We start from the raw sequence: 11,395 nt of genomic DNA, 5'->3' as shown, positions 1-11,395 counted from the left end.
GTGTGCCATGCAATCTTTTAAAGTCAATTTCTCAGGGCAACTGGCTGGTTCAGTCGGTGGCACATGTGATTCTTGATCTCGGGGTTATGAGTTCGAGCCCAATGTTGGGTGTAAAGATTACTTTTTAAAAATTTAATTAAAAGAAATTTGGAAAAATTAAAGTCAATATCTCAATTTTTTGCACTGTCTACATTTCAGTGTCTTCCTGTATAGTTCCAGTCATCTTATCTTAGTTATGTCTCTGGGGTATTTTTTTTTTTAAGATTTTATTTATTTATTTGAGAGAGAGAGAATGAGAGATAGAGAGCACGAGAGGGAAGAGGGTCAGAGGGAGAAGCAGACTCCCCGCTGAGCAGGGAGCCCAATGTGGGACTCGATCCTGGGACTCCAGGATCATGACCTGAGCCGAAGGCAGTTGCTTAACCAACTGAGCCACCCAGGCGCCCAATCTCTGGGGTATTTCAAAGGGAAGTGTCGGAAGAAGGGCCTAGAAGAATAGACTGATGTCAGGTAATGAAGGCACTTAAAGGTCATACCATGTTGTTGGAAATGGATCATTGTAGGTTTTCAGACAGGAGAGTAACATAGATATGGCAGTCTCTGTGGGAGATAGAATAGAATGAGCTAGATGTAGAAGATAAAACAGGCTGGCTGCTTCTATGAGGATACACAGTGTGGTAGAAACTGAGGGAGCCACCTTGTTTCTGGCTCTCAGCTCCCCAGAAAGGGTGTGTGATTCACACCACAATCACAAGAGATTGACACCAAGTATTCATTCCCAGTGTGGGGAGTTGGTCATTCTTGAGACCAGAGCACTTACATCCAGGGCATCAGTTAAGGAAACTTGGATGCGTGCTAAGCAGAGAATCAAGGCAAAAGGGAGAAAGGGCTTGAGAGCTACTTTATCCTTCAGGTTAGATGGGGTAGATGAATTATCCTACACCAGCGTCCACCGCTCTAGAGAGGAGAATCCTTATCCTCCAAATTCAGGCTGTCTCCTTCGGCAAAACCCTGACAATAACCTGTTTTGAGGCTCCCATTTCGGTCTTCACACACACCCGCCCCTCTATTTACAAACACTAGCTTTCTGCAGTGAACAAATGATTCACTTTCCATACTTTATTTTCCCTCTGCTGATACCACCCTAGTCTAAGCCCCCATCATTTCTCACCTGGATTCTCAAAATGGCCCCTAACTGGACTCCCTGCTTCCATCTGTGTCCCTGTTCAATTTATTCTCCACACAGTGAGCAAAGAGATGTTAGTTCTCTGCTCAAAACCTTCCAATGGCTTCTCATTTCACTCGGAGTAAAAGTCAAGTTCTTAACTAAAGGACTGTGCATGTTGACATGATCTGCCCTCCCCCTCCTTCTTACTCTCCTCTTTCCCCACCCTCTTATTCCTCAAATACGCTAACCATTGTCTGGTCTTAGGGCCTTTGCACTTGCTATTCACTGTGGCACACTTTCCCCAGATACCCATGTGGCTTCTTCTCTTACTTTCTTTAGGTTTATGCTCAAATGTCGATCTGAGAGGTCTTCCTTGACTATTTTAAACTCCTTTTTTTTAAAGATTTTATTTATTTATTTGAGAGAGCGAGCGAGAGAGCGAGAGAAGGGGGAAGGGCAGAGGGAGAGAGAGAATCCCAAGCAGACTCCTCACTGAGCCTGGAGCCCAACATGGGGCTCAATACCATGACCCCGAGCTGCAACCAAGAGTTGGATGCCCAACGGACTGAGCCACCCCATCTAAACTGAAGGATAAAGTAGCTCTCAAGCCCTTTCTCCATTTTGCACCTTCTTTGACTATTTGATATAAAGAAGGTGCCCTCATGCCAACATGCTGTATCCCCTTTCCCTGCCTTTTCTGACAGCATCTATCACCTCCTCCACTTTTACTGTTATGTATTTGCATATTATCCATCTTCCCCTCCACCTACCCCAGGCCACTAAGAATGTAAGCTTCAGGAGAGAAAGTTCACTGTCTAGTTCACTGCTATATCCCAGGCACCCAGAATAATGCCTGCAACTTAGCAGATATTCAATATTCATCGAATGAATGAGTGAATTCCAGTCTTCACTTGAGAAACCTCTTACCAGCTTCCTGTTCCCTTATCTCTTCAGACACATGGTGACAGATCAACACTGTGATGCGGTTCTCCCAAGTACGGGGAGCTAGTAGCTAGTCTTTATAGGGCCAGATACACTGCTAAAAGCTTTACATGATTTTTCTCATTTGTTCCTCACAATAGGAGGGGATATGTACTATTATTCTCATTTTACTGATGAGAAACTGATGCACAGAGGGGTTAAGTAACTTGCTAATATGTGGTGCAACTGTGACTGGCACTCAACCAGCCTGATTCTAAATCTGTGCTCTTCGCCACAAAGTTTGGTTGGCAGGAGTTTCTGTGAGGCTTTTGGACAAACTGCAGCAGGATGGAGCTGGATGAACCCAGAGAGATGAAGACAAGAAAACCGAAGAGGACGTGGCAATGACAGCCCAAAGGAGAGAGAATTTTGAAAAAATGTTTATCCCCTCATATTTTTAAGCTGATAACTAAAAGTTTTCATCATAGGGGCACCTGGGTGGCTCAGTCGGTTAAGCCTCCAACTCTTGATTTCAGCTCAGGTCATGACCTCAGGGTTGTGAGTTGGAGCCCCGCTGGCTGTGGAGCCTGCTTGGGATTCTCTCTCTCCCTCTCCCTCTTCTCCCCCAACCCACACTCATACCCAATCGTGTGTGTGTGTGTGTGCGCGCGTGCACGCGCGCTCTTTCTCTCTCCAAAAATAAAAGTTTTCATCATAAATTTAAATAGCTGCAATAAATGTAAACTCTGGCAAAATGTAAATAATGACATTTGAAGATAAAGCTGTTAAATCGTTTTTATAGTGTATCCAACGGATTCTACACAACAATGGCCATCATCATCCACTTAAAATTACACAAATGAGCTCTTTTTTAAATTTTTTAAAATTAACATATAATGTTTGTTTCAGGGGTACAGGTCTGTGATTCATCAGTCTTACAATTCACAGCGCTCACCATAGCATATACCCTCCCCAATGTCCATCACCCAGCCACCCCATCCCTCCCACCCCCCTCCACTCCAGCAACCCTCAGTTTGTTTTCTGAAATTAAGGTCTCTTATGGTTTGTCTCCCTCTCTGGTTTCATTTTTCTTCATTTTTTTCCTCCCTTCCCCTATGCTCCTCTGTCTCATTTCTCAAAGTCCTCATATCAGTGAGATCATATAATTGTCTTTCTTCATTTCACTTAGCATAATACCTTCTAGTTCCATCCACATCGTTGCAAATGGCAAGATTTCATTGTTTTGATGGCTGCATAATATTCTATTGTATGTATATACCACATCTTCTTTATCCATTCATCTGTTGATGGACATCTAGGCTCTTTCCATAGTTTGGCTATTGTGGACATTCTGCTATAAACTTTGGTGTGCACATGCCCCTTCGGATCACTACATTTGTAACTTTGGAGTAAATACCCAGTAGTGCAATTGCTAGGTTGTAGGGTAGCTCTATTTTCACACAAATAAGCTCTTTTACATTTGGTAATTCTATATTGTTCTTTTATCATCTCTAAATTATATTTATGTTCTACTCCCCCATAAAATGTTATCCAAATAATTTTTGTTTCAAAAACTTTTTATTGTTTAATCATGATAAAAGTATTATTAAGAGAATTAAAAAAAAATCCTGTAATTGTATAGCTCTCTGTATTAGAATTCTGAATTGAGTAATCATTACAATTATCTTTAATATACATCTGCTCAAAATGGCAGGATTATAAATTTTGATAATAGATAAATATAAAAGGTAAAATTTTACTGGAAATGCATCTCTCAGTGAGATGGATGGGGCTTCCCCACCAATTAATGAATGTATCTAAATGACTATTTCTTGCTGCTAGATTAACAGGGTTCAGTTTCAATTTTCTCTTTTCATAGATACAGTGCCAAGAAATCCTACTCACATAAATAAATGGGAATGCTGGTAATTTTGTTACAGAAATGTCAGTGGGGCGCCTGGGTGGCTCAGTTAAGTGTCTGCCTTCAGCTCACGTCAAGATCCTGGGGTCCTGGGATTGAGCCCCGCACAGGGCTCCCTTCTTGCGGGAAGCCTGCTTCTCCCTCTCCCACTCCCCCTGCTTGTGTTCCCTTTCCCGCTGTGTCTCTGTCAAATAAATAAATAAAATCTTAAAAAAAAGATGTCAATCAATTCTTTGGTTTCCTTCTGAGTGATATGCCAAAAGTCAAACAGTGTTCCTTCCTCCGCTGACAGTTCAATTAGGTCTACTACTAATTCTGTTGAAGGCAAAAAACAAAAAACAAAACGGAAACAATCTGTCTAGCAAAAGAATTTATCCTGTCATTAGCGTCCTTCACTTTCTAAAGTGATTTTTAATTATACTGATTACTTTCTCTCAGAGGCATTTAGGAAGAGTTGGGAAGTTGGAGATGTTAATTTCAACACATCCTTAGCATTACAATATTAACTGTAATTTAAATATATTTTAGTTGCAGCTGCAGATTTAGCTCAATTTATTGTAAATAATAATTATGCAAATTAGCAACGCCAGTCTCTTTGACAAACCAATTAACCAGATTAGACTTTCCTTGGTGAGAAAAATTTTCCCTTTTCACGTCAAATAAATGTGTTAACAGGTGTTCCCCTGACTACATTTCACTTCTCAATTCTAAGATAAACATGGCACCAGGCTTTGACTTGAGTTTGTCCTTAGAGAAAGTAAGGCGCTTTCAGTTCAGCTGTTTTTAACCTATGCTTTCCTTGCTTCGCTCCAGAACACTATCTCAGGCAAAATGCCACCTCCACCTTCACTTGGGGTGGCAGAGGCGACGTCTTCAAACGAACATCTCGTCACTACCGCCCACTCTCCAACAGGCCTGCACTCAGAACACCCCAATGCGGGCCAAAATACTACACTTTTAATACCAAGTCTCGCTCCTAGCTATCCCTTTAGCCCTAAGGTATCCCGGGCGTGGACACGGGTCGAAGTCAGCCCCTCCGCCGTGCTTCCCGGCCACCTCAGGGCGGGAGCGGCGGCCCGGTCTGCGTCAGCCCCCGCTTGGTCCGGACTACCAGTGGGCTCGCCCTGGCCGGGAAAGCCAGCGCAAGCCTGGGACCGAAAGACGCGCCTGCCGCTCGGGAGAAAGCGAGAGCTTTCCTGACCCAGGAGGGAGGTCGGAACCCTCGGCGGGAACCGGGCGTGGCGGGGAGGGAGGGGGAAGAAAGCTGGTGTCACGCAGGTCAGCGTGATCGGACCGCGCCACCGAGCTGGGGCCGGCTGAGGCCGGAACTCGGCGTAAGAACTTCGGCCCACGTCGGGCCGGAAGTGGAGAAGGCGCGATGGTCCTTTTCCGGCAGAAAGTAGGAGGTCCTGGGGGCGTCGCCATGGGGAAGAGTGTTGGTGTAACACTGCGGGCTGCGCGGAGGGGGTGGGATGGAGGCGGGTGTCGGTGTAGGGGCCCTCGGAAGGGACGGATATCGCTGTGGCACTGCGGGGACGCTCTGAGGGGACTGGTGTCGGTGTGGCACTGGTGCACGCTGAAGGAGCCGGCGGAACCGGGTGGCCATGGGGATGTGGGCATCGCTGGACGCGATGTGGGAGATGCCAGCCGAGAAGCGTATCTTCGGGGCTGTGCTGCTCTTCTCCTGGACAGTGTATCTTTGGGAGACCTTCCTAGCACAGCGGCAGGTGAGCCTAGACAGGGCCCGCCCGACCCCGACACCTGGGCAGCCCAGGCCAGCGTCGATCTCGACCCCGGGTCCCTGGATGATCGCTGTGGCCCCAGCACCCGCTTCGACCCCGGGGGTCCCTGCGAGGCCTCCTAACTTGGCCCGATGGCGGGCTTGGCCTTGAGGGTATCTCGTGCCTCTGGGAGGTTTTCCGCAACGTGATCCTGGGACCCAGGCGGGTTAGGGCCTGGTGAAACGGAAAGCAGGGCTGCCGCCTGGTCAGACTTGAGCTCTGGCCCACAGCTTTCTCAGGCCCCTCAAAAGGAAGGCAGGCAGGCAAATTTTTAGTAATTTTGTCATAGAAATGTCAGTCGGGGCGCCTGGGTGGCTCAGTCGTTAAGCGTCTGCCTTCGGCTCGGGTATTGATCCCGGGGTCCTGGGATTGAGCCCCGCATAGGGCTCAAAAGAAGAGGCAAAATTTTTAGAATCACAACTTCCCCATGACATTCGTGTAATCATGCGCAACCCCGGGGTTAGGAAACCCTTTTCTGAAAATATAAAGACTTCACAGTCCTTCCTGAACTTTTTTTTCTAAAAAAATAAGGATACAGTATGTCGTTTTGCCCAAAGAGCAGTATTTTCTTGTTTTAGTTAAAAACGTCTTTATTATTGTTTAAGCATTTAGAACTGTGAAGCAGGAAGTGAAAGTTACTTAATAACAAATTTCTGGAGATGATCATAATGAACAGCCCTCTGGGTTAGAGATCTGAACTTTGAAATGAGATTTTAAGTTTGTGTCCTTTATTGCAATCTCTCACTGCTGATTTGCTTTACCTACACTCTTCTATGTTGTCACAGAATTGTGTCAACCATGATGGTTATTTATGAGAGCCCTTCTCTTTTTAACTGCTGGAACTCTTTTTCTTGAGCATTACAGCCATTTTCCTCTGCAAATTTCTTCTCAGATTACATTCTGCTTGAATATATTGAAATTTTTAGTTTTTCGTCAATGTCTGAGTTGTATCTTAATCTCTTCTTTTAGTCCAGAATCTTTACTTATTTTTAAATAATCTTTTGAGTCATTTTGTTTGTCTTTTTTTAAGTAATCTCTGTGCCCAACTCAGAACCCCAGGATCAAGAGTCACATGCTCTACCAACTGAGCCCGCCAGGTGCCCTTAGCCCAAGTGTATAGCACTGGGTTCTCTGACACGGATATGTTTGGCTAACTTCATGAGGACAGAACCTTGAGGGCCTAGAGAAGATCCTTTGCATAAAGTAAACACACAGTATATACTGTCGAAATTGGGGATGAGGTATTGAACATCTCTCTTTAATGATAAGCCCAATTACAGTAACTACTTTTCAGTAATGTCTCCTTTACTCTCTTATGCGTTGAAGTACTGCTTTTATTGAGGGTCTGGTAAAGTGCCCAACAATATATAGAGAAGCCATGTGTCATAAAACCATTGCAGGAGATGCTGTCCATTATATTTAGTTTTTGTGCCCTGTATTATGTCCCATGGGCTGAAATTACTGTTTAGGATTTGATGTGATGATAGAGTTTGTCTTTCTTGAAGACCTGATCTGTTTCTATTTGTCATTCCTCAAATTTCCCTTAATTTGGTTTCTAGGACCACGTTTAATAACTAGTCACAATATCTGTTAATACTTATGGCTAGCATATTTGCTTCCTTCTCCTTTCCATGAATTTGTTTTCTAAATTATATAGGATGTATGTTTTACTTGGAGTGAGTGGTACCCTTTGTGATGTACCATTTTGGTTTACATACGCAGACTGAAGTGCGATACCCCTGATTTTAATTTTACCTAGTCAGCTAGCTGCAGCTTCTCGTTCTGCTTTTACTTTCCTGAATCAATTGTTTTAGTGATCAATGCACTTGATTAAATGCAGTATTATGTATGAATAAAGCAAATTCAGTAGGCTATACAATAAATGCTATAAGCCACTCAGTGTTTGATCATAAATGACGACTGTAATAAAAAATGAGTTGGTTTGACTCTCTCAAAGTGTTTTCTTCAAAATATTTCAGAGACGGATATATAAAACAACAACTCGTGTACCACCAGAGTTAGGACAGATCATGGATTCAGAAACCTTTGAGAAATCCCGACTGTATCAGCTGGATAAAAGTACTTTCAGCTTCTGGTCGGGACTCTATTCAGAGATTGAAGGCACTGTGAGTAATTTACTTCTTGGAGAGACTATCAAATTGTTTAATACTTTGTAATGTTTGTTTTCATCTTGTATTTTTGTGACACAAAAGAGGGTGCCATATCTACAAATCCCAGAATGCTTTCTTAACCTTTGTCATCAATAGTAATGGGTGTAGAGCAAAAGAGGCTGAAACGTAACTGTCTGGGAGTTGAAAACTGTGGTGTATGATAACTGTCATAGGTCAGGTGTGAAAAACAACCTTGCGTTGTTAAGTTATTCTTATAGCAGTCCCTCCTCGTCTTCCTGCCTCTTTTTTTAAAGTTTTTTTATTTTTTTAAAATTTTTAAAATATTTTATTTATTTATCTGACAGAGAGATACAGCGAGAGAGGGAACACAAGCAGGGGGAGTGGGAGAGGGAGAAGCAGGCTTCCCGCTGAGCAGGGAGCCTGATGCGGGGCTGGATCCCAGGACCCTGGGATCATGACCTGAGCTGAAGGCAGACGCTTAACGACTGAGCCACCCAGGCGCCCCCCCCTTTTTTTTAAACTACCGGTTCCTCCTCCTGTTCCTGTCTCTCTCTTTTTTTTTTTTTAAGATTTTATTTATTTATTTGAGAGAGAGAGAGAATGAGAGATAGAAAGCACGAGAGAGAAGAGGGTCAGAGGGAGAAGCAGACTCCCTGCTGAGCAGGGAGCCCGATATGGGACTCGATCCCGGGACTCCACGATCATGACCTGAGCTGAAGGCAGTCGTTTAACCAACTGAGCCACCCAGGCGCCCTCTCTCTTTTTTTTTAATATTTATTTAAGTAATCTCTACACCCAACATGGGGCTCAAACTCACCACCCCAAGATCAAGTGTCACTCGCTCCACCAACTGAGCCCATCAGGCACCCCTCAGAATGGTTTCTTTCTTTCTTTCTTATTTTCTTTCTTTCTTTTTTTAAAATTTTATTTATTTATTTGAGGGTGCCTGGGTGGCTCAGTCATTAAGCGGCTGCCTTTGGCTCAGGTCATGATCCCAGGGTCCTGGGATCGAGTCCCACATCAGGCTCCCTGCTCCATGGGAAGCTTGCTTCTCCCTGTCCCGCTTCCCCTGCTTGTGTTCCTGCTCTCGCTGTCTCTCTGTCAAATAAATAAATAAAATCTTAAAAAAAAAAAAAAAGATTTTGTATAATCCATCCATAAAAAAAAATAAAAAAAAATAAAATTTTATTTATTTATTTGAGAGAGAGAATGAGCACAAGCAGGGGGAGTGGCAGAGGGAGAGGGAGAAACAGACTTCTTGCTGAGCAGGGAGTCTGACCCAGGGCTCCATCCCAGGACCCCAGGATCAGGACCTGAGCCAAAGACAGACACTTAACTGACTGAGCCACCCAGGCGTTCCCTTCCTGCCTCTATTTTTTTTTTTTTTTAAGATTTTTATTTATTTGAGAGAGAGAGAGAGAGCACGCATGCACACGCAAGCATGAGTAGGGGCAGGGCAGGGGCAGAGGGAGAGGGAGAAGCTGACTCCCTGCTGAGAAGGGTCCCCCTTCCTGCCTCTATCTTAACTCTGACTGTCTTCCACATTGGAGCCAAAGGAATTCTGAAGCACAGGTCTGATCATGGTATTCTCCTATATAAAACCTAACACTGGCTCACTGTTTCCTTCAGGGTGGAGCCCATATTTCTTCATATGGATTTTTGAGGTCCTTTTTTTTTTTTTAAGATTTTATTTATTTATTTGACAGAGAGAGACACAGTGAGAGAGGGAACACAAGCAGGGGGAGTGGGAGAGGGAGAAGCAGGCTTCCCGTGGAGCAGGGAGCCCGATGCAGGGCTTGATCCCAGGATGCTGGCATCATGACCTGAGCTGAAGGCAGACGCCCAACGACTGAGCTACCCAGGCGCCCCTTTGAGGTCCTTTTTGACCTGGCCATTGCTTACTTCAGCTTCATCTTTTTATTCCTTCCCCCAAATTCTTTCCCCTTCTTTTTTGTCCATCTCATACCCAGCATGGTTTCCTGTGACTTCAAGTCTTTTCACATACTGGTATCTTCTAGTGGTGCCCACCTCTTCAAGTCCACTCTCACTGGAAGCTGATTAATCCCCACTCTTCCTATTAGGTTCCAGCTGAGACATCATCTCTTCTAAGAAATAGTTTGAAACTTCCCCTGTCCCTCAGAATTGAATAAGGTATTATCCTATCATTATTCCTATCAGAGTACTTATCACATTCTATTGAATTATCCTGTTGACAGGCTGGGAGTTCCTTAAAGAAAGGATACTTTAAGGTTTTGTAATCTTTTGGTACCTAGTGCCTGGTATAAAATAAGCATATAATCTGTATTTATTGAGTGAAACAGGTGACAAATCATTTTTACTTAGTAAAACAAACCCAGTCTTACCCCCATGCCAAAAGAAGAAAGGCTCTATAGTGTAGAGCAGTGTTCTCAGTCTTTTTTTCATGATCGACTCTGGCCCCTGGCCGTGTATAATTTTAGATTTTTTTTTTTTTTTTTTTTAAGTAGGCTCCATGCCCAGCATGGGGCTTGAACTCACGACCCTGAGATTGAGTGTTGCATGCTCTACCAACTGAGCCAGCCAGGTACCTCTAGACATTTTTTTCTTAATCACCCCTCCATGAAATTTTAATACCACAGATATATTATATATCTCTTTCTGAACTGCAGGTCACCACTGCTGTGCCTCAGTTTTCTCGTCTTAAAATTGTGTGGCAATGGGGTGCCTGGGTGGCTCAGTTGGTTAAGCGCCTGCCTTCAGCTCAGGTCATGATCCTAGGGTCCTGGGATCGAGCCCTGCATAGGACTCCTTGCTTGGCGGGGAGTCTGCTTCTCCCTCTCCTTCTGCCTGCCACTCCCCCTGCTTGTGCTCTCTCTCTCTCTCTGACAAACAAACATAAAATCTTAAAAAAAAAAATTGTGTGGTAATAATTTCTCATTTATAGTGTTGTTGAGAGGATTAAATGAGTTAATATATGTAAAATGATTAGAACAGTGCCTGATCATTGTAAGTGCTCTGTAAGTGTTGGCTATTATTATTTTTATCATCATGATCATGATTATCATCACCCTTCCTCCATAACTCTCTTATATCTCCTAGTATCACTAAGAGGAAGATTCATATTGAAAGTAAATGAGATCAGCTACCACAACTGTTTCATCAGTTAAAGAGAAAAAACCAGCTGTTCATGGCTTTGTTAAGTAATAAAAACATTGTCTAGCTAGTCACAAAATTTTCCTTGACAGTTATGAACTAGTATGGTTAGAACCAAATCTTAGAAGACTTTCCCATTTCCTCAGGATGATGAAAAAGTAACAAAGAGTTAAGAAGAAAAGTTAAATCTTCGTGTTTTAGAAAAATTAGTAAATGATCTGAAAAAATTGCCTTGGTTTTTGGCATACATAGCAATTGCTAGTAATTAGTCTTTTCAGTATTGATTTTTTTCCCCCAATATTGATTTTTTAATTATATTTTTACTAGTCCAAGTCTATTT

The 11,395-nt window shown here is 43.4% G+C and overlaps 1 protein-coding gene across 3 annotated transcripts in view; it reads left to right on the top strand.

Moving 5' to 3' along the window:
• The first annotated feature begins 5,472 nt into the window (after positions 1–5,472).
• ZMPSTE24 (zinc metallopeptidase STE24) overlaps positions 5,473–11,395 on the top strand; it is a 43,186-nt gene continuing 37,263 nt past the window's right edge. For all 3 annotated transcript variants that reach the window (XM_028123398.2, XM_028123399.2, XM_028123397.2), the window contains exons 1-2: positions 5,473–5,737; positions 7,771–7,917. In XM_028123398.2, the coding sequence (XP_027979199.1) occupies positions 5,615–5,737; positions 7,771–7,917 (270 nt within the window). In that variant the 5' untranslated portion in view covers positions 5,473–5,614. The remainder of the gene's footprint in view (positions 5,738–7,770; positions 7,918–11,395) is intronic.

The sequence above is a fragment of the Eumetopias jubatus genome, unplaced genomic scaffold (genome assembly GCF_037043125.1).
Source record: "Eumetopias jubatus isolate StellerSeaLion01/CBP00866 unplaced genomic scaffold, mEumJub1_p1.0 scaffold_4, whole genome shotgun sequence".
Taxonomy (NCBI): domain Eukaryota; kingdom Metazoa; phylum Chordata; class Mammalia; order Carnivora; family Otariidae; genus Eumetopias; species Eumetopias jubatus.
The sequence above is the reverse complement of the archived record's forward strand: the minus strand, read 5'-3'. Positions and strand labels throughout refer to the sequence as shown.